The sequence below is a fragment of the Exophiala bonariae genome, assembly GCF_035927105.1.
Source record: "Exophiala bonariae strain CCFEE 5792 chromosome Unknown scaffold_37, whole genome shotgun sequence".
Classification (NCBI taxonomy): Eukaryota; Fungi; Ascomycota; class Eurotiomycetes; order Chaetothyriales; family Herpotrichiellaceae; genus Exophiala; species Exophiala bonariae.
Genome location: NW_027042512.1, coordinates 150,873 through 173,629, shown reverse-complemented (window position 1 = coordinate 173,629; position 22,757 = coordinate 150,873). Strand labels below are relative to the sequence as shown.

Below are 22,757 nucleotides of genomic sequence, written 5' to 3'. Positions count from 1 at the left end.
GTAGAAGAGGTTTACCAGCTCCTTTTCAGGAGCTAGGTTGCATGAGCCAATCAAAATGGGCCCTTCCCGCGGGTTTTCCGCGGGTTTTTCTTTTTCACCCAGCGGACAATACTCGATTGGGATGGCTTTCACAAAACCATTCAGGCGGCAGTCATAATATTTTCATATATATAGATCAGATATCATGCATCTTGAAATATGCAGCAAGACGCATCTCTCATCGGATTTCAAAAATGGAAGCAATACTGAGTCAATTGCAAGATTTTGCGGGCAAGGCTGACGAGGCTGGGCGTGTTCGGCTGGTTCAGAGTCTCCAGGGTCTGCAGATCCAATGGGAATCTCCTCAAGACACATTTTTGAGATTGTACAATTCAGTACGTTTGCTCTGAGTTACAGAATTGCCGACACCTTGAGCTGACACTTTCACACAGCAATTGGAGCTCGCTATCATCTATGTCGGAGCAGAATTGGGATTATTCGCCGAGCTCGCAAAGGAGAACACAAAACCTCTGACGGTAACTCAATTGGTAGAACGTTCGGGAGGATCTCCTGCACTTCTTGGTAGCCGATCAACCATTGACCTTTATTGTCTGTATCAACTGACCTTTGGTTTCTGGAAAAGAGCGGATCCTCCGATACCTTGCATCAGTGGGCTACATGACAAACCCCAGACCAAATGAATACCAAGCAAACAAATTGACCCATGTTTGTGCACACCCTGTTATAAAGCCTGGCATGGTCCATGCGTAAGTCACTGAGCAGAGCTTCCCGGCGTGTAAAGAGTGGCGGCGCTGACCAGGTCTGGTAGCTTCGACATTCTGGGCCCTGCCATCCAGGCATCTCCATCTTTTCTTGCAGAATCAAAATACCAGGACATCACAGACGGCCGGAACACCCCATTCCAAAAAGCTTTCAAGACTGACCTCGGAGCATTCGAGTATATCTCGAAGCAGCCAAAGATGTTCACCTGTATGCAGCAGGTGATGACCATGATGCAAGGAAGTGAGTGGCTTGTGGACTTCAAGATCCTTGACGATGCGGCTGCCGCCGTTGGAAATCAGCTCAGCCCACAAGATTTCGAAAGACCTTTCTTCGTGGACGTAGGAGGTGGCCATGGTCATCAACTGGTGCAGCTGAGAGACAAACATCCTCAACTCAAGGGGAGGCTTATTCTGGAAGACTTGGCTGAATCTGTCAAGCAACTTCCAGAGATCGAAGGCGTGAAAACAGTGGTACAAGATTTTTTCGACAAACAGAACATCGAAGGTAATGCAATTGGCCTTGGTCCTTGCCATGGAACTGAACTAAGAGGTCCCAGGTGCTCAATTCTACTATATCCGACATTGTCTGCATGATTGGCCAGATGCAGACTGCATCAAGATCCTGCAAAATCTCGCAGCCTCCCTTCGCGATGATTCACACATCTTGATCGATGAGATCGTCCTTCCAGATGTGAACGCACATTGGCATGCGACAATGAGAGACGTGACCATGAATCTGACATTTGGCGGCAAAGAGCGAACGAGGAGTCAATGGGAATCGCTGATTGAGCAGGCTGGCCTGCACCTGCTTCATTTCCATGATTATAGTACCACTCAAGCTGAATCAGTGATAGTCGTAACACTTCCGAGAAAGAAGCTCGATGAATAGGTCGACGTGAAGCAGAGGTGGACGGAGAAACTCGCAACTCATTCGTTTTTGGTCTCGTTGAAATAGATATGGAAGACAGGTCATCAATCGTCACAATTTTAGCCCACTCCAGTCATTGTGTGAGCTCTGTGCTGCTCGTGATTTCGCTCATGACCCTGTAATCGACATCTCCGGTAGAATGCCGATCGCATGCCAGAAACCACGAGCATCTAACTTACGACCCAAAAGTTCCATATCTCGAGGCAGTCCTTTGATGTTCTGTTCCCTCAGTAACTCCGAGACCCAGCTGCGATACTTGACCTTCTCCTCGGAAGTTTCGTTACTGTCATCCCCCTCTTGCTTGCCCATCCAATTCCACACCAGTGCCCACCAGTCATACGACACACCGTCAGCAACAATCCACCTCCTCCCAAACAATTTAGCCTGGCCATGGTCGCCCTCACTCTTCAAGATGCCCACGACTCCTCTGGCCACATCTCGACCGTGAATGAGATGCAAGGCCCCTTTCGCCGCGAGCTGCTCTTTCGACTTCGCCACACGACTGACCCAATTCTTGGGTTGGCGGCTCCCGCCATAGAGCCCTGCAAGATTCATGACACAACCCCCGAGTTCGATGAGCTCCATTTCCGCAATGGCCCTTTCATTGGCATCGTCGATAGGGGAACTCTCATCGCTCCAGCCAGAATGCGTGTAGATGCCTGTTGATCCGAATTGGATCCATTTTGGACCTCTCTCCTTGGAGATCTCGCCGTTACTGGTATGATCATGGGTTTTATGATACATAGAAAGTAACTTGGTGGACGGGCCACGGCCTCGAAGTGGGAATGTTATGAGGATGAAGTCGGCGTCCGGCAGTATTTTGAATGCCTCGAGGTCGTCCGAGTTCGGGTCGAATTTAAAGGCGATGGTATTATCATGACCAGTTGTTGTTGTTGCCGCGTAAGTGATTTTTTCGGTTTCGAGCACCGGCTGCAGAAATTGATATGTCCAGCCACCTCCGAGAATCAACAATGTGACTTTTGATCTGTTGCCAGACTCCATCTTTGGTCGTGTTTAGTCTTAGAGCTTGGTGTGATGAAGGTGCGCAATGAAAGTGGAACGCTACTTAGTAGATTGATCGCGCTGTGTGATGACGAGCTTCCGCCATCGTTGATCTAAGTGAACTGATATGCCTTGAAACGCGTCATGATATCATGGAATATGTCGTCTCGAACTTTTGGAGTTGCAGCCAAAGTTAGAAAATATTCGCTGGTAGCTAAAGCCGTGGAGGTGGTGATTACATAAGCACTCTCAATAAGTCTCCTATTTACTTAGAGGGATTATCTTTCATATAAGAGCTTTAAGACCTCTATCCGATTCCTAGAATATTCCGAATTATATGGAGACTCTGAAATTGTGATCCCTCGAATGGCGCTTGTTCTGTATGTGAAAGAAGGTCTTTAGTACTCTTGCTTAGACCCTAAACTTCACTACCACCTTCACATCACCATCATTCACCTACATATATTGCAAAGTTGAAGGTTCTGTCACCAAATGCCCCAAAGCCTGGAAATAAAACAATTCACCAGGCCAAGGGGCATACTAGCCGAATCAGCTCGCCCAATCCTTCGAGTTCGAAGGTCGGGGGTTCAAACTAGGCTAAGGGGGTTTTCTAAACCACCTACCATGTTCCTCGTAGCCTCATAATGGGGGAACAGGACCTGGAAAGTGGTGATAGTTTTTTGAGTCTTGCTTGATGGCTCTTCTTTTTGATATTTGGCGAGCAGGGGATGTGTTAGAGTCCGAAATGTTAGGTGGGATTTGAATTTCGCATCGCTTGACTAGGTTGTTTTGCTCGAGTCACGGAGTGGACTGCTACCGTCATATCGTATTCTTCATCACTTCGTCGCTGTTTTTATTGTTGAATCGAAAGAACTTTCCTCCACCTTGACATTAAAGCCGATACTCTTCTTCCAAAAGAGGAGACCTGAACCCATTGTTCATCTTTCACATCAGTGCATCAGTTGAACTCCGGAAATGCGTTCAATGCGTCCAGTAAAGATCAGCTGCTGCTGAGTCGCCACAGTCCCCAACCACGTTGACTTGGGTGAGGTGACTGATGTCGCGTTGGACAAAGTGTTGCAGCAATTCTCAATGATGACATTGTGTGCCAGGCCATGACCATCTCCTAGTCTCAAAGCTGGGAAAAGTGGCGTATTGAGATTTCCGTGGCCATGGTCCTAGCCAGGGAGTAGGATGACCAAAATCATAGATCGGTGTCAATCTACTGTAATTCATCTCGCCGCGCCAAAGTCAAGCTTCTTCGCAACGCCCTTGAATTTATTTTCGTCCACCACCGCACCCGGAGCTGCGGTTTCGGCTGCAGCCATCTTGGAAGCACCACCCCCTTGTTTGGGAAGATTCTCTTTATCGGTTGGTCTGGGATCTACACTCCACCATTCATGCTCCAGAGATCCTCTGGCAGTCACTCGTTTTCTTGGATCGAGCTTGAGCATTGCCATGAGTAGGTCCACACCAACAGAGCCTGCTGTCGGGAACATCTGCATGTAGAACGTCTTGTCTCGCACTGGAATCTTCTTCTCGAGCTCAAAGTAATCTCTAAGTTTCGAGATCCCAGGCCAGTTATCTTCGTTTGGCGTACCGACAGCTTCACAGATCTTGTCCAGTTGCGCCACCGTGCCGCCGCCACTTGCCAACACCTGCTGATCTGCGACGTCCGCTGCAGCATAAGGTCGACGTATGAGCAACTCTGCAAACACCATCCCTATGCTCCAGATATCGACTGCACCGCCATATTGCCGTGCTCCGAAGAGTAGCTCTGGCGGTCGGTACCACAAGGTGATAACCGCCGAGGTCATCTGATACCGCGGCTCACCAAAAGACCGGGCAAGACCAAAATCGGCCAACTTGACCTCACCATCCGCTGCAATCAGAAGATTGTTGGGCTTGATGTCACGGTGAAGGATGAAATTCGAGTGACAGTAGTAAATTGCTCGGCACAACATCCCCATCCAGGCCTTCACATCGGCAGCACCGTAACTGACAGACTTATCTCTAATAAGCTCCTCCAGATTGCCGTTGGAAAAATATTCGATGACCATGTTGATGTTCTGATCTTTGGAGGAAAAGACATCCAATAAAGCAACGATACTGGGATGTGAGATTTCCTGTAGATACTTGATTTCTCGTATCGTATCGACATTGAGTCCTTCCTTCTGCTGTGATGGATCGACCTTGAATTTCTTGATGGCCACAAGCACACTCGGATCTGACCGTAGGTGGCCCTTGTACACAATTGCGTAAGTACCTTCACCCAACTTCTTGCCTAAAGTGAGATAGGTCAATTTCAGATCCGTGGAGAGCTTGGGAATGGGTTTAGCAGACCTTTGACATATTTGCTGCTAATGTCCTCATTCATTTGCTCTGCCATGTCGAAGTCAGCCACGGGTTTACGAGGAGAAGGAGCAGTTGCCGACTGTGACTTTGCTATCGACTTTCGCATGGCAAGTGGTTTGGCTCTGGAGGGTGAAAGATTGGCATTTATATTTGAGGGTGAACGTGGCATCAGCGGTGACACCGCATTAGAAGGAGGCGCCATCCTGATCAAATCCACAACAGTGGTGAATACTTCGTCCTGGCGCTGATGAGGACTACGAGCGCTCGCCTTCTCTCCTGATTTGTACTCGGTAGAAAGGAGGCGATCTTTGCGGTCTTGCTGCTCACATTTGAATGTACAACGGTATCATGTTCCGAAAGACGAATAAATCCAGTCAGTTTTGCTCCACAATTGTCGTATGTTCTCGCATGTAACATGTATGTCGAAGTTGAAGGTCTGAGAACGACAAGCGGCAAGGCTCGATCATATCTTGGCATCAAAGCTTGGCGGCTGTCGGGAGGCTCTGCAGCTTCAAAGTTCCTCCGATGCCTCGACCAGAACAAAATTTTGGACAACGGCACAATCCAAAGTTCCAACACATATCAAGCGAGTCACAGACCTGGCATCTTCAGTAACGGTCTCTCTGCCCTTCTACCTTCGCATGCCCCATAATTTCTACGGACAACGATGATTACACGACAAACCAGAGCCAGCACCTTTCTCTTCACCTCCTTCCTACGGCCATCATCCGCATCCCTATTACCACAAAGTTACATCTGCACACCATGCCGCCGTGAATTACACCGCGGATTACCCCAAGATGGACAGATCCCGAAACCCATACCATTCGTCCCTGACGTACCAACATTCCTCTCCTTAATCGGACGAGAAATGAAGAAACACGCGAGCAAACTGCAATCGTGGGACGAACTGTTCACGCTCACATCAAGCCAGCTGAAGGAACGGGGTATTGACCCACCACGCTCTAGACGCTACCTTCTGCGCTGGCGAGAAAAGTACCGACGCGGCGAGTACGGTGTCGGCGGCGATTTCAAGTATGTGAAGGACGGCGTTGCGGAACTACGGGTTGTGGAAGTGCCCTGCATACCAACGAAAGAACTCAAAGCCGAGGATGAGAAGGTCACGATCACGCACACACCTGGGATGGAGAAGCTGGTGCTGAACGTGCCTAATGGGTCGGAGACGTATGTGCTGGAGCGCGGACAAACTACGGCAGATTTAGTAAAGGCCAAGGGTTACAAGGTGAAGGACGGCTACATTGTGACGGGCAAGGCTGCGCTGCCCATGAAGGGAACCTCTCAAAGCGGCGCGACCGTGACGGCGTCGGAGGGTTTGTGGGAGCACAAGCGAGGCCGTAAGATCCATGGTGGTGAACGACGTAGGGCTGAGGTGCTGCATAAGTTGAGGGTGGAGGCGAATAAAGCTGCAAGATGATTGTGGTCTTTGATTCGTAATTTTCACGAAGCAGAGTATGCAGAGTTGTCTTTGGCTCGGATGGTGTCATACATATCTGTACTATTATCAGCATGAAGAGGAGTGCATTGTACAATTGAGAAGAAAGGTTGCGATGTGCGTTCGGCCCAGAAGCCCAATACTGGGACTATTCAATTTGTTTAACACCCTTGGTCTGGTTTATCCTTGCTCCTTTAGGTACGTCCTGGGAGCGTCTATCTACAGTCTGATCTGATATTGATCGTAGTTTAGTTGGTCAAGGGTTCCGAGTGCGTGAAACGGTACCGAGGACACTTTACCTTTACCGTTACCGCTTTATTCTAATCGCTCTAACTTCTACAACCGTTCCGACTATTGCTAAACATATCTACCAAAGGGAAGGAACTCACAGGACAGTACAGCTATCTTATCAAGTAGAACACCGTGCTGGCCATCAGTAGCCACACCAGGCTCATCAATACCTCTCATCTGCAAGAGTCACAAAACCTTGCGCTTTCCACCCAGCACTCATCGGACCCTGTTGAATTTATCCGGCTGCATATTGTCGTTGAGCCACTGAATGGACCCGGCATCTGATAATAGTGTCCAGGTACAGCTTCCCAGGATGCAACTTCTTCTGCCTCTGATGGCAAAAGCTCAACTTTCACGTAATCTGCGGAACATCTGGCATTCCCATAGCAGTCGACTCCGAGCAGCGGTCGCTCTACTCGAAAAAGACGCGAAGCTGCTGAGACTCATCAACTGAGTCGACTGCTGGCAGGTGACGGTCTGTCCGTTACTTGCTTGACCGTCATGCTTTTAAATGGCTATTTCCCTTGAATCATTCATTCTTCACGAAAAGAGTGCTTCACATTGGGGAATTCCACAAACAGGGCAATCGCTATCATGACAATGAATGTTAAAGTTTATGACAGAGGTTCCAAGTGCTGCTCACGACATCAGCAGATCATCAATGCCTCGACGATATGACGTTAAACATAGTGCGATCTGAGAGACACGATGGTCCACTCTATGGTCTCCAGGGGTGCTGCTCTAAGTCCTTGCGCGACCCTACGAACTCTTTCCTCAGATCTGAACAGCGCTTTTGGCCCCTTACCTCCTCCTGGTCAAGAGCATATCTACCATGCTAACGTTCTTCGACCCGCGCAATGTACTCCGTACCTTCGATATTTACATTCTTATTTGGTTCCAGGTTGACGATGCACTTGTAGATAGTCGCAACCCACTGACATAATGGCTTCCTAGTGCGTCTGTTTGTGACTAGCCTGAGACCTAACGGCGTGCACTTCGACACAAAAGCCGGGAGGTGATTGTTCCGCTGGGGTCAAGAACCACGGGATATTCGGAAAGGGCATTTGATATCCAGGATTTCATCGCCGATGAAATTCTTGTGCTATTAAGATCAAGTGGTCGCCCAGTCCCCTTCGAACGTGAAATCCTGTTACTCTGGCATGTTTGAGCATGCCGGGTGCAGGTACAACGGCTTCACCATTGCCGTCCAGGATTCCCTGCCATAAGATCTTACGAAGACAGACATCGCCCAGGACAAGACAGATATACAAAACCACTATAGAAGGACAACAACCTTGACTCCAAACACAGTCCCAAACGTGAACCCTCGCACCATTATGCATCCTTCCTGTCTATCACCAATGCTCGGCGAGACGGCCCAGTGGCGATTCCGATTCCGTGATGTGGCTTGAGTGCCCCCTCCTGGAGGACGGAAGCATTTAAGCTAAGGGAATTCCATACAAATCCCCATCACTGTGATGGTGGTAGAACGATCATCGAACTCTCTTGGTCCTTTCAAACTGGTCTGTGTCAGATTTGTTGACGAAGCGAAGAGTTCGGCGACTATCATTCTGTCATTTCGGCCCAGTCACATCAAGGTCAATTCTCTTGAAATAGATAAATACCATGGCTCTGGCGAAGGCTGAGCTTTCGAGATGGTTTCGGTTGTGTCTCACTAATGTCTCGATATTCCGATTCCCGGGTAGGTGGACCCCCAACAATGTTGCTCTCCTCGATGATTGGATTTCACCGGCTCCAAACGCGTCGACATAGGGGGGCGATTGTTGCTATTTTCTAGCTTGGTTTATGGCCACAGTTCTTGCTAGTCTGAGCTTTCTCTGTCTAGAGTTTGGCTTTCGAGTGGGATGAGTGCCATCCGGAGACTGGAGTAGTAGTATTTACTACTCGGTACCGTTCGGTGCGCGGAGTCGGTTTTGCTGGGCCCGTAATGATGAATGGTGACGCGTTTTGAGCCAATGCAACGTCTCCGAGGCACGTCAAGATCAAAGACCAGGCGCAAAGAAGGCTCAGCTTCGAGATTAGTGTGATGAACTAACGATACTCAAAAGATCCAAAAAATCTCCGAATGATTTCTCTTTCCGGCTTGGCTCCCCAAATGCCGTTCACCAATTGAGGTACTCAAGTCCACACCAGCATAGCAGAGACTTTGCAATTTGGATTTGATCGACCCCGACGAGTTGGGGGATTTGCACTGGGACCAGGAGCACCCAGGGAGATTTCTAACCCCCTATTGCAGCACTATTGCGGGGAAAGACGTTGGACAGGGCCATTGACAGCTGACCAGGTTACCATGCTTGTGAAAGCTCGCTTGCTGTACCAGTGAGGCACTTGCAGAGTCCTTGGAATGGCCAGTTGGGTATCAAATCCGTAGATTCGGGAGAAACAGCACAATGAGGCAAATGATGACCTCTGGAATAAATCTTTTGGCTTTTTCCTCCTTGATAGTGGGACGGGCGGAACAGGAAACGAACTGACTTTGAATAGTTTGAACAAGCTAAGCAGAGGCGTTTGGTGGATTCATTGCTCACTGGTACGCGTCGATAAGGGAAGGAGCGCAACTCCATCTCTGGACATAAACCGCTCCGAACGCTCACATACCGGGTACAGCAGAGGTATCCGTACACAGGAGATATGGATACAGATGTGACGTGATTTGGCTACACTACACGTACTAGTTGGTCACTACCTAACTCATTGCGGGTTGCAAGACAAGATTTTTCAACAACATTGCAAAATTTCCCCTCGCCCGCATATCCGTTTGCAATCATAACGTTGGCCGGAAGATTATAGATGACAATTATTCCATCGCTCTGGTGCCCGTATACTCTGTACGCGAGCAGGTCATAAAGGAGATGTTCCTTGCTGGACTTGATATGGACCTTTTTTCAACTACGAGGAGCATCTGGTACCGAGATGAGGTTGTTCTCGCTTGATAAAGACAGGCACTTTGCCCTCCGTGCTAGGAGGGACTAAGAGGCCAAGCCCAATGCTCCCACGGAATAAGCGGCCGGGGGGGATCTTAGGTTGCAAGCCACACGCATGCTGACAGGGTACCCTCGGAAGCGATGGCCCAGGGCACGGGACTTACGGGAGGAATGCACGGCCCAGTTGGGCTTTGTAGTTTTTTTTCTTACGATGACGAACTGGAGGACCCAGAGACTTGAATTTAGAGGAGCAAATACTCCGCTTCCAAATCATACGAGAATTCAAAACCAAAGGTTGATACATCTGAGCACGAGCACATGGTAGTGGAAGATTAATTCGTTCCTTGCATGATGCCCAGAAAGATCACGGGGGAAAAAGGCCTTCGCGTCTAATCGCTTACCTAGAAAGGGTTGCAGAAACAATAGGCGAGCTCGCGGAAGGTGTGAGGAATTTCGACGGCATGAAAATGAGTCGACCACCATAAAAGAGTGCACACTGCAGCAGCATGTTCACATGTCTGGCAGGTGGATCGTGATGTGAGCATGTCCCGACTCCCAGGGCACCCAGGGAACTGGCAGAGACCGCGTTGTTAGGCTAGACTTAGCTGTGATGATCACTGATATTGCACTTGACATTTGAGTGATAGAACAGGGGAAGATGGGCGGTAGACCAATTGCTGTGCTCCTTGCCGGGGGCTGCAGAGGTGGGAGTGACCCTTAAGTGCCATGCGCGGAAAGTGGCTGCAGCAAAGACGAGCCATGGGGGCAGCCATGGGGCTCATGGCAGGCAAATGGCAAGTAAGAATGGCGGGATGAACTCGAAAGACGCGGTTTGATGGGTTAGTGCTTGCAATTTTGATCAGGTACGCAAAGTCTCCTGGTAGATTTGTCTGAAGGCCAATACAGCCGGGCTCCCCATTAAACTCTGGAGGGGTTGGCGTTGGTGTGCCAGGCCTGTAATTCTCCCTGGTGCCTTAGTGATGGACCTAGTAGGCCTTGATCTGCAAGTCCTGGGTGCAAAGACGGCCAAGCAGCGTGGGCCAAGGGCCGCCTAGGCGTTTCTGGCTCAGGCACTGAAGCTAAAGGGCTCCCCTCCAGCGCCACTAGCTAGGCACTAACTTACCCGGGCCTTTTAGCACCGCACTTGACAAACGGATCGGACCTTTGAAAGGTTCGATGTCCTGGATTTCCCTGGCTCATGATCCTCCCCCCCAAACACTGGCCTTTACTACCTAACTCACCCTACTCGCCCTGGCACGTAACCCGGCACGTCTCCTGCGCCCTGTCCCTCCATCGCTGATCCAACTGTCCACTGACCACCATCCATCATCCACCCTCCGCCGTCGCTCTGTCATCTCCAGTCAATTTGCGAATATCACATTCATGTTGCTGTCCACCCCTTCATCCAATTGTATTCTCTAAGTCCTCCAAGACTTGACCTGTTCGTGCCGCAACAACACCTCCCACATGCTCAACCGCGCATGCCTCGGGGTAGACCTCACCACCATCATCGCAACGCCGTCGTGATCCTACCAGTGTACTTGACCACTCCAATCTCCTTTACTTGCGACCGAGACCTCTCAGTCTGGTTGATGGATGCATACATCAACGCAACGAAGACACCACCAGCCCTCCTGACAAGTGTCTGACCTACCACCCGTTGCTCCGTCAATCTACCTGCCATCTGTGCTACTGCACCACGCGACTTTCTTCTCGTTGAAGAACGTCATTGTTTCAGCAACAGAGCACCAGCCAGCATCTGTCCATTGCGACTTGCCTCTGAGTGCAGATCAGTCAAAATACATGAACCCCGCATAACTCACCCGCTCAACCTCAATTCAACACCAGAATATTGCCAGACAAAACAGCCCAGGTGATCCTCACGGCGCAGGGAAGAGCACTGCATCCCGCAACATGTCCTTACCCGTTGCCTCACGGCCTCTGGCCGACCCGCCTACGGGCGCTCTACCTCCCATCCCAACCAACAAAGCTCCCAGAAAATCTCTCCCTCAGACCCCGTCACGATTGAAGGCTCCATCGAGGCCTTCGGTACTACCTAGTCCCCAACCTACATATTCTACACCAGATCTTTCCAAGGCCAGTGAAAAGCCCACGGGTTTGCCTTCCAAGCAGGTACGGAAAACTGTTAGTATTGGTTCATTTCCCCATCCACCTAATGCATCATCCCGACCTTCGACCTCCGCTTCTATGAACTCGACGGCATCCAACAAGAAGCGTATATCCAATGGTGACTCAAATATCGCAAAGACTAGAAAGTCCCCGAGAGCCAGCGCGGTCAACTCAGCCAGCTTTCGCAGTTCTCAGACCCCTAGCCTATTGAATTCAGCTGGAGATGGCATGTCGATATCTATCAGAGCCGGCCACCGCATATCAGACGCCCAATCCAGCATTCATTCTCCACCTCAAAGCAGAAGCTCGTCTGCCAATGGTTCTTACTCCACCAGTGCCACCACGATCGAGGAGGGTGACGAGGAAAGTCGAGGTCGCACCAAGGACTTGGACGACATCAATGTAGATTCCAAACGGAACTCCAAAGGAAAGGAGGTCAAGGGCAACGTAATCGTCAGTGTGAGAGTACGGCCCGACTCAAACACTCAGAACAACACTCAATCCGAGGGTGAATGGATGGTTGATGGTCGGAGAGCCCTGGTTGCCTATCGAGGCAAGGAGGGTGGAGATTACCACTACGACAATGTCTTTTCTCAACATGATGACAATGCCAAAGTGTACGACTCAGCTGCAAAAAGACTCGTCCGTCGGGTCATGGAAGGCTATCATGGCACGGTGTTTGCTTATGGTATGACCGGTACTGGCAAGACCTTCTCGATGCAAGGGACAATGACTAGCCCTGGAGTAATTCCACTGGCAATCACCGACATCTTTTCGTATATCCGCGAAACTCCTCATCGAGAATTCTTACTGCGAGTCAGCTACCTCGAGATCTACAACGAAAAGATACACGACCTACTGGCTCCACCAACCGCCGGTCCTCAGGAAGAGATCAAGTTGCGGGAAGACAGCAAACGAGGTGTCTACGCTTCACCCTTGAAGGAGGAGATTGTACAGAGTCCCACTCAACTACTGCGCGTCATCCATCGTGGAGATATGTCGCGTCGTACAGGCAGCACGCAGTTCAACTCGCGAAGTTCTCGAAGTCATGCCGTGGTTCAGATCGTAGTGGAGAGTCGAGAAAGAGTACCTGGATCAGGGTCCATCAACGAGAATGGAAAGAGAGTTGCCATGCTACCTGGTGGAGTGCGTGTATCCACGTTGAGCTTGATTGATCTGGCAGGCTCGGAAAGAGCAGCTGAGGATAAAGAGCGTCGCACGGAGGGTGCTCACATCAACAAATCTCTTCTCACACTCGGAACCGTTATCGCCAAATTGTCAGGAACCAAAGACAAGAACGGCAATCCCATAGACAAAGATGGCAAGCATTTACCCTACCGTGACAGCAAGCTTACTCGACTTCTCCAGCCAGCACTTTCTGGAAATTCTTTGGTATCCATCTTGTGCACCATCCAGATTGGGGCGGGGCTAACCATGGCGGGCAACAACCATACCGGAGAGACACTTAACACACTGAAGTTTGCAGCTCGAGCAAAGAACAATATTGTCAGCCACGCGAAGAAAGCAGCCGAAGAGTCAGGCAGCGGCGTCAGTGCGGGTCTTTTGGAGCGGTACAGAGGTGAAATAGCGACCCTCCGAGCTCAATTGGAGGGACAGCAGAAGTCAGCGGTTGAAAAGGAAGAGAGACAACTGGAGAAGGAGGCGGAACAACGCCACGAAGAACAAATGCTGGAAATGCAACTGGCCCGAACGGCACTCAAAGAACGCATCGAGCATCTGAACCGGTTGATCTTGTGTTCCAAATCGACTGGTGTCAATAGTGGTTCGGTATCCGCATTGGGTATGCATTCACGCCTTTCCGGGGGTACAGAATATGCAGGCTCCCGGTCTGTACGCTCTTCAGCCAGCCAATCTACTCTTGGAGTTGGGTCAGGCTTGAAGCGACATCCATCTGTGGTGTCCCTCAGCGCTGTACCCAGTGGTTCAGCACACATGTCTCCATTTTCAGGAATACCCGACGAAGATGAAGATGGGGAAGGTGGGTTCAGCGAAGGTAGAGCCACCTTGCAAGCCCAAGTGCGTGCACTACAATCCGATCTTCAAGACAAGACACGGTACATTGCCACTCTCGAAAGGCGATTGCTACAAGCACGACGATCCAGTCACTCTCGAGTCTCCATGGCCTTCAACAAGGGCAGCGGAGAGGAGAGTGATGTGCAAAGAAAGCTGGACGAGAAGGATCAGATGATATCAGATCTGCAAAAGACGGTGGCAGCGCTCCGATCAGCGGTTCGAAAAAGAGAAATCGCCGAGTTGACACCGGAGATGTCTTCCTCCGAATTCAAGTCTAGTCGCAATCAATTGGGCCACCAGAGCAGTAGTAGCAACGGTAGCGCCCAGGTTCTAACCGTTTCGACTCAGCCACTCTCAGGAGGGCCGCGTTCACCGCTTACGGCCAGTCCCATCACACTTCTTTCGCCACAGAAGCCCCAGGACAAGAAGAAAAAGACCATGGACGAAATGTCCAAGATGCTGGATGAGATGATCCAGGACAAAGTTGAAAATGGGCAACTCGCCAAAACACGCAGTACATCTGCACGAATACCATCTCGTTCATCATCCAATGCACGACGGGAATCGCGTCGGACATCCAGTGCGGGCACGGGCGGGTTGGGTATCACTGGTGCGCGACCGTCACTTGGAAGTATGGTGGCTTCCCTGCGAGACCGGGACTCGACCATTGAAACATGAGATACCAGATTGAAGTCCAACACTCTTTTGAAATTTTACTTGTTATGAACGACGCCACGACCAGATCTCATTTTACCACGTTGCTATTTTCAAAGACTCGCTTGGAGATATGGATGCATACTCTATAAGAGACATGCTGGAATTACAGGACAGGAAGCCATGGAGCATGCTAGGCTTTGAGAAGACTTCCGATTCAGTTCTTGGTGCTTGGAGAGCATTATTTTTGGCGCTTTTTGACTGGGTCAAGGGGGAGTCAAGTTTCTCACTGGTTTTATTGGGTTAGTGGGTGGCGGACGTTTTTATGTGACTTGAACATTCAGATACCAGATACCCGGATAGAAAGTGTAACTAGTACAGCTCCAGCTACTCGCACAGCTAGGGCAAGGGCAAAAGCGAAGACAAAGACTGGCGACAGATCTTGGCAAGTCTTCACCATGATGGGTTATTTAACCTGGCTCGGAAGACCAAGACTTGAACAGATGAGATGAGTAAATTACCTCAAGGACTCATATTGGGTTGTTCCATGGGATATGTAGCTAGTTGGGTACATGACTGTGGAAGGCAAAGAGGTCCTTGAGCATTCTAATATTGACTGTGTTGATTATCCGCATTCTTGACTCTTGAATACGACGGTGATGAAATCCTCAGGAGAGTGGAGAAAGTGATATTCCGGATTTTGAATGGGACTAACCCACTTGGAACTGTCGATTGTTTCAGGTTCATGTTGGCACCGGTTGGACCAGACTGAGATGGCGAGACGGATTGCTTCCACGCCTCCTGAGCTTGACGAGCACGTCTTTGCTGCTTTCTACTTCACATCCCAACTAATCTATTTCCAGATAGACTGGTTGATCGTATCTTTTCCATTTCTCGATTCGGGGTCTCATACCATCCTCCTCCCCTTCATCTTTTTTTCTTTGGGGGCTGGCGTCTTTGTTTGTCCGTCCTCCAGCCCTCCTCTGCTCCTCGTTGCGTTCAAGCCAGTACATGTTTTTGCTTTGTTTGAAATTTGAACACTGATCGTATCCGCACCTGTGGTGCCCCCAACTTCCAACTTTCTCCGTAACACAGCATCCTTACATCATCGGTGGAACTGAGGCGTACCTGCATATCATCACCTCCACCCGGGTCTGGGCTGATGGCTTGGACCACACAACGACACAGATACCAACACGGACACGGACACGAACTTGAACGGTGGACTCTGCTGTGCAGCACACTACTTACTTTGAAGGGTCGATTTGACAATCGACCCCTGCCGTGCGTGTGGTTTTCTTTTTCAACAACCTCGTCTTTTCGACTTTGAAGCTGTCTGTTCTCTCCAGTCTTCTTCCATTTGATTTACTGAGCAGGGCTCAAACCCCAACAATCAAAAAGCTCTCAACATAGCAAAAACTATTCCTGTTCTTTGCTTGTGGCTCACTGTTCTCTCGACTGCTTGTGCTGGACTCAGGCTATTTGGTCTCATTGTCTCGCATCATAAAGCGTTGCAAACAAGCTTTGTTACTACGAATTCACGACACTAACTCTCTCAAATCTGGATTTCAGCGAGCTTTATCGTTCTTAGAAGATCACAACCCTAGCTCTTTTTACCACCATCAACTTCTTCCTCCTGGATGAGGCTATCACAACCACAACATGAGGACAAGTTGCACAAAAAGATGTTGTTATCAAGTCGTTCAAGTCCTCCCAAACCTTTGAAAATCACTGGCTCGGAACGTCCTCAATATCTCTCCGTCAAATACCTGTTACCACGGACACCCATCCCATCGCCATCGCTACCATCTATCCTTCCACGACATGGCAAGAAACCACCGAAGCTCAATTCTCGGAAGATCGTCCGAAGCTTACTCTGGCTGTCTGTCCTTATTGGTGTCTGGTATCTATTATCTTATGGGAGGAGCACAACCAACAGTCTTTCCGACTTGACATTTCTAACTTCAACGGGCAAGACATACCAAATTGTCGAGGCATCCGAACTACCAAACCATGCTACGCCGTTATCAGTGACTGACTACGATGGCCGGAATTATTGGACAATTTCAATCCCTTCAAACCTGGGATTTCCTCTTCCCCACGCAGCCTATGCGGATGTTTGTTCACAGGTTGAAGATGTGGCACGTCACGTCGCTGGCTCTGGATGGCAGGAGGAACAACACCTGGACTATTATCATAATGAACCCAATTATATCGATGTGAAAGAAGCACAATCCAGCCATTTCCTACCACCCAGCATCGACATCTCCAGTGAACACCATGGCCTCCCGATCTGCGAGAGATCTTTGACCTACATTCTGGATGCAGCCGATCCCGGACTTGGCTCCACGCTGATGGGGTTGTGGCTATCCTACAGTCTCGCTGAACGTGAGGACAGAGCGTTCTTCATCGATGACACTCACTTCCCATACGGAAGCTACTCGACCTTTTTCAACGGCATGCCCGAACCCAAATGCCGGCCACCACCATCAGCCCAGCGAGTCCCCTGCCCACACCAAGCCAACCATCTCGTCGTCTCCGCCGCCACCAGCGGTTGGATGTTCGGCGCCGCATTCCAGGAGACCTTTTCACAGCGAGAGATCTTCGACATGGCACGCCACGGCTACGAGGCACTATTCCAACTACGCAGCGACGACGCCGAATACGTGCGCGAACGAGTGCTGAAACTGCGCACGACGAATGATGACAACAACAACGTTGACGAAGACGAAGACGAAGACACGGTCCACGGCCTCGTCGGCATCCACCTACGTCGCGGCGACCGCCACCCCTTCTCCTTCGCCCACCAGCTCGGCTACCTGCCACCGGAGACCTACCTGAGCGCAGCACGCAAACTGGTCGGGCCCTCCTCACAGTGGACACTCCTGCTCGCCTCCGACGACGCAGACATGTACGACCACAACGAACTGCCCGGCACGATCCGCGCCCAAACACGCATATCACTGGCGAGCAAGAAAAAGCTGTCTTCCGGCCTCGGCTGGGAAGGCGGGTTCTTCAAAGACGCGTTCTGGGCGCTCGGCCTGCCAGAACACGTCACGGCGCAGAAAGGCGCCGACGGGCCGCAGCCGACCAAGGGCAGGCCCTCCTCGTCCTCTTCTTCAGAGACCGGACAACAGCGGGACGACACCCCGGGCCCCCCACGGCCGCAGCCGCCGCGACAGATGCTCGACGTGTCGCCGGAGGACCGAGACCGGGACTATCGCACGCACCCGACCAAGGAGGCGCTGCAGCTGCGCGAGTTCCTCGGCCGCGCGTACCTGCTCGACCTGGCCATGCTGGCGCACAGCGACAAGGTCGTCTGCGGCGTGAGCAGCTTCGCGTGTCGCATCTTGGCCGTCATGCTGGGCTGGGATCGTGCGTTCGACGCCAGAGACTGGATGAATGTCGATGGCAGTTTTGAGTGGATAGCTTTTGAGTAGCGAGGTTGAGGTCGATGCATCCATAGATGGATAGATGGATAGATGCATGCATGCTTGTTGCTCATCCCGGGCCGCTGCTGACCACTGCGTACGGACATTAATGGTGAATCTATTGGCGTTTTGACTTTCAGCTGTTATGTTGGTTAGTCTTGGTGTTGAGCGAGCATCGCATCGCATTGAAATCGCATAGCATGCAAGCTACACGACTATTGGGATTGTGTGCACTTGAGTTGGGATGGACACTAGAATGCAATTTGAAGCAAGGTCAATATTGTTATTGTATGGATCAACTGTTTGTCCCTTTTCCTTTGTCAGAGGAACATGGAATTGGCTGGGACTCGGAATATGGCCGGGAGGACAGCTCCTTCCGGATGGATAGATAGCCTGGTAGCAATGGAATGAGAATACATAGCAACAATCAGCAATTTCATTCGGCTATTTGAAGTTTCTGGCGAGGCTGAACTGTAACAGTGGTCAGAGGCTGTATGGTCTCATGCCTGTCTCGTTTAGCATTGCTTGATTGTCAAGCACGAAAACCGTATGCTCATTATGCTCCGAAGCCTCTCCCCTGTATTGTCTCTTGTATCATTCGTCATCAAGACGTGTCGTGTCATACCAGTGTTGAATCTTCTTCCACGGCATCACCTGAAATTCTGATTCCAATATCACTCGCCAGTGTCTGGATTCATGAGAGCCAGCTTTGCTCACTAAAGAGGTTCCAAAGCTCGTTGTTCTGATGCTTATCGATCAGTATTGTTCTTAGATCATGGACCTGGGATTTCTGGCTTTGGATCCTGGATACACACAGACGGGATGGTTCTGATTGTGCATCTGAAAGGATTTGGTGTTTACCATATTGTGTCCCGATGGCTTCACTCTTTGTAAGCCGTCTTTATTTGGGTGACTGATCGATTCGGCAGAACAGGGAGTATATCATTTGGTTGCCAAAAAATGATAATGGTGGTAAATGTTTCATTTTGATCCATGGTTGATGAAGGCAATGGCTGGTGATGACAGTTATCGCCCTGGGGAACCCATCACAGATCATCACTCCGGTTTAGTTTGGAAGACTTCTCGCCTTGTGGACCACTGCGCTCAACTCGTTGATATGGAGGCTTTGGGCGGCATTCTCTTTTGTAGGAGATGTACATATCGGCTCGGAATTGATTGGGACGTTGCTTCATGAAGATCAATTTACAAGGTTGTCCTGCTCGGTTGCGCATGCATTTGTAGATGTGGTATCCTTCCCAGACAATGTGGGTACCACATGCTGGACATGGAACGCGTTCAGCGAACTCGACACACATGATGAAATTGAATTTCGGTGAGCTGAATGATAGTGAAGGAGGGTGGTCTTGACACGGTGTGTTTGGACAATGGAATCTTTGAGTTTCGTGATGATGGCAACTTGACTTGCTCGGAACGCGCAAGGCTCGGACTTGGACTTTGTGTTGTGAGATCTCAGTGGATGAGAGATATCTGTGATCGTTGGTCTTGATGTCCTTCCCGCGTGACTTGAAGAGTTTCGGTATGCTTGTTTATTTATGATGGGAGAGGGAGGGAACAGGCAGGTGCGTGCAAGAGACTACGTTGATCGTGCCTGTACCTGTTGAGAGTCAGACTGAGACTGAGACTGAGACTCAGGCTGGCGACTGCCTCAATCTTGACATGCCGTTGTCACTGAAGCGCTCCATCTTCAAGGTGGCTGTGATTCTAGGAGATCAGCTGGCGCTCATCTGCCTCATGTGTGACGACACACAGCTGCCTCGTCATGTGCAAGCGAGATAGATCCAGGCAATGGAGCTCGGAAACCGATTTGAGTCTGGGAAGTGGCTTTGTCTTGAAGCATGAACCCGTCTTGTTTACGAGTGGCACCCCCCACACACACAGTCATGTAAGTGTTTTGGTCTATCTGGAGATTTCGCCTCTGGTCTCTACCAGAGATAGCTGGCTTCGTCAACTCGATGGTCTCGTTCGGCTAAAGCCCGCCTTTACTACGGGAAAACCGACGAGGCTGTCCAGACACGACACGGTTATGTCAATGACAAGGCTGGCCAATCACCAAATACAAACCTAACCGGCAATGAACCTCGGTCTTTCACATCATCCCTTCCAAGCGAGGTGAGGTATGAGGATCTCATCACATTTGGCACGCCCTCCCATCCTGTCATGAGCGAACCCTTTTACATTCGGGTATGGAACATCATTTCATGTCGCATAGAGGTCAAATAATCATATTGACCGAGCCGATCTGAATTCTTTTGTCTTCGCCTACCCTCAGTCGACATCTTACTGAACAGGCATCTTCTTCCCCTCCTCCCTTTCCACTCGTCCTGCACGTCAATACACTTTTATCTTGGTCATCAAGCTTGATCGTGGCAACATGGCTGGTAAGTCACTCATTTATCATTGGTCTGATTTTGCACGTCAACTAATTCTCACCTTGCCACTGAAGCCATATCACAAACAGCAGCTCTCGCTGCCCCTGCCGCTATAGCAGGATTGGCCTATCTCAATGCCCGATGGAGGTTGTCTGTCGACGCGAATCTTATCGGCTCGTTGGCAAGTGCCACTAGGACACTTGAAAAACGCGAGAAGGACGATCGACTCAGCTCTTTCTACCTGATCGAGGAGCATGCTCAGAATCCCAAAGTTCAGAATTGCGTTTTCATTGTCTTTCAAGGCAAAACATGGACTTTCAAACAGACTTACGACATGGTGCTTCGCTATGCTGGGTACTTGCACAACAAACACTCGGTACAGCAGGGTGAAATTATTGCTCTAGATTTCATGAACTCCCCCCAATTCTTGTTTATGATCTTGGCTGTATGGTCACTCGGCGCATTACCAGCTTTGATCAATTACAACCTCACTTCGACTTCATTCGTCCACAGTGTACGGGTCTCGACAGCGCGTTTGTTGATCATCGACCCAGAGGTTGAGCCAAAGGCCTTGACTCCGGAAACGAGACCAATCTTGGAAGCTTCCAACTTTAGGAACAATGCTTTCCCACTGGAAATTGATGTCTTGACCGCGGGACTTCAGTCGTCCCTGGAATACTACCCTCCTTACCGTGCCCCAGACACTGCCCGTTCAGGAGCCCTGCTACGGTCACCTTGTGTTTTGATCTACACCTCAGGAACCACTGGCTTGCCCAAAGCTGCCAAGGTTCCATGGGACCGAACCCTCAGGGGAGGCATGTTCGTAGGCAAATGGTTGGGTATCAACCCTGTCACATCCAAGAACCCAGACCGATACTTTACGGCCATGCCTTTATACCACGGTACAGCCTTCCAACTATGCTTCCACGTGTGCCTCACCCGCCCAGCTACCCTCGTCATCGGGCGCAAGTTCTCCGTCTCGAACTTCTGGAACGATGTTGCTGCTGCGGACACGACTATTATCCAATATGTTGGCGAGACCCTGCGATACCTGATGGCGGCACCACCGCAACCAAACGATCGTACAAAACACAAAGTTCGCATGGCATTTGGCAATGGTCTCCGCCCGGACGTGTGGGACCGCTTTCGTGACCGCTTCGGCGTTGAGACTATCGGGGAATTCTATGGCGCCACCGAAGCCTCAAACGCAACCTTTAATTTGAGCCGCAACACTTTTTCCTCCGGTGCCATCGGCTCCATGGGCAAGGTAGCCCACCTCTTGACCTCGTCAGCCTCCACCATCGTTGAAATCGACTGGGAAACCGAGGAACCTCGTCGCGACCCAAATACCGGCTTCTGCATCAAAGTGCCCCGCGGCGAAGTCGGCGAGCTCCTCAACGTTATCGATCCCAACGACATCGAAGCAAAATACCAAGGATACCTAGGCAACGAGAAGGCCACGGCATCGAAACTCCTCCGTGACGTTCTGCAGCCTGGTGACGCATACTTCCGCACCGGCGACGCCATACGTCTTGACAGCGAAGGCAACTACTGGTTCAGCGACCGCATCGGCGACACATTCAGGTGGCGCAGCGAGAATGTCTCGACCGCCGAGGTCGCACAGGTACTAGGCGCACACCCAGCTGTCCTTGAAGCAAATGTCTACGGCATCGCGGTCCCGAACCACGACGGTCGCGCCGGCTGTGCAGCAGTGATGCTGCGGGACGTCGAGACTCCAGACTCACCCGTCCCCACCACCGTACTCGAGAGCATCGCGACTTTGGCGCGCAACGGCCTACCGAAATACGCGGTGCCCGTATTCCTCCGTGTCGTGACCGAGGTCATGGCGACGGGGAACAACAAGCAGCAGAAACATGTGTTGCGCAAGGAAGGTGCTGATCCCGAGTTGATCTCCAACGGCGATAGGCTCTTCTATCTACCGCCCAATGCGCCGAGTTTCGTGCCGTTCAGTCACGCTGAGTGGAGAGAGCTTCAGGCCGGTGCTATCAAGTTGTGATTTGAACGGAGTGAAGGAGGCTTGCTTGCACTGGTGATGAGACAGCCTTGTATGGCAGCGATGGGGGTGCAAAGGACGACCATTGATAGATCGATCGTCTGCCAAGGAAATTGCACCAGTGTCAGTGATGTATATGGCTAGAAATAAGAAGAGATCTAGAGCAGTTGGGCGTCCGACGTAGAAGACGAAGAAGAAGAGTCGAGTCCTGCATTCATTCAATTTTATATTTTCCCACTCACTCTTCACATCTACGCCTGCCATCTGCATCTCAATAAATGTATTATTCCTTTATATATTCACTTCAGCGTATAGAAAGCATGGCTGGCCCGCCCGCCTGCCTACCTGCTGCGTATCCACCCATCGATC

The 22,757-nt window shown here is 50.5% G+C and overlaps 7 protein-coding genes across 7 annotated transcripts; 5 read left to right on the top strand and 2 right to left on the bottom strand.

Annotated features, from left to right (window-relative positions):
- Nucleotides 1-233: 233 nt before the first annotated feature.
- LTR84_009273 (uncharacterized protein) lies at nucleotides 234-1,650 on the top strand (the record flags this gene model as incomplete). The annotated part of the gene is made up of 5 exons (XM_064852813.1): nucleotides 234-374; nucleotides 432-588; nucleotides 650-746; nucleotides 809-1,266; nucleotides 1,319-1,650. The coding sequence occupies 5 exons, from the start codon at nucleotides 234-236 to the stop codon at nucleotides 1,648-1,650; spliced, it is 1,185 nt and encodes a 394-aa protein (XP_064701038.1).
- A 147-nt stretch (nucleotides 1,651-1,797) lies between these two features.
- On the bottom strand, nucleotides 1,798-2,691 carry LTR84_009272 (uncharacterized protein; the record flags this gene model as incomplete). The annotated part of the gene is made up of 1 exon (XM_064852812.1): nucleotides 1,798-2,691. The coding sequence occupies one exon, from the start codon at nucleotides 2,689-2,691 to the stop codon at nucleotides 1,798-1,800; it is 894 nt and encodes a 297-aa protein (XP_064701037.1).
- Nucleotides 2,692-3,923: 1,232 nt separating this feature from the next.
- Nucleotides 3,924-5,215, bottom strand: LTR84_009271 (uncharacterized protein; the record flags this gene model as incomplete). The annotated part of the gene is made up of 2 exons (XM_064852811.1): nucleotides 3,924-4,975; nucleotides 5,035-5,215. The coding sequence occupies 2 exons, from the start codon at nucleotides 5,213-5,215 to the stop codon at nucleotides 3,924-3,926; spliced, it is 1,233 nt and encodes a 410-aa protein (XP_064701036.1).
- A 498-nt stretch (nucleotides 5,216-5,713) lies between these two features.
- Nucleotides 5,714-6,481, top strand: LTR84_009270 (uncharacterized protein; the record flags this gene model as incomplete). Its single annotated transcript, XM_064852810.1, has 1 exon — nucleotides 5,714-6,481. The coding sequence occupies one exon, from the start codon at nucleotides 5,714-5,716 to the stop codon at nucleotides 6,479-6,481; it is 768 nt and encodes a 255-aa protein (XP_064701035.1).
- Nucleotides 6,482-11,649: 5,168 nt separating this feature from the next.
- Nucleotides 11,650-14,577, top strand: LTR84_009269 (uncharacterized protein; the record flags this gene model as incomplete). The annotated part of the gene is made up of 1 exon (XM_064852809.1): nucleotides 11,650-14,577. One exon carries the CDS (start codon nucleotides 11,650-11,652, stop codon nucleotides 14,575-14,577), a length of 2,928 nt encoding a protein of 975 aa, XP_064701034.1.
- A 1,661-nt stretch (nucleotides 14,578-16,238) lies between these two features.
- On the top strand, nucleotides 16,239-17,993 carry LTR84_009268 (uncharacterized protein; the record flags this gene model as incomplete). Its single annotated transcript, XM_064852808.1, has 1 exon — nucleotides 16,239-17,993. The coding sequence occupies one exon, from the start codon at nucleotides 16,239-16,241 to the stop codon at nucleotides 17,991-17,993; it is 1,755 nt and encodes a 584-aa protein (XP_064701033.1).
- A 2,383-nt stretch (nucleotides 17,994-20,376) lies between these two features.
- On the top strand, nucleotides 20,377-22,391 carry LTR84_009267 (uncharacterized protein; the record flags this gene model as incomplete). Its single annotated transcript, XM_064852807.1, has 2 exons — nucleotides 20,377-20,383; nucleotides 20,464-22,391. The coding sequence occupies 2 exons, from the start codon at nucleotides 20,377-20,379 to the stop codon at nucleotides 22,389-22,391; spliced, it is 1,935 nt and encodes a 644-aa protein (XP_064701032.1).
- Between the last annotated feature and the right edge of the window lie 366 nt (nucleotides 22,392-22,757).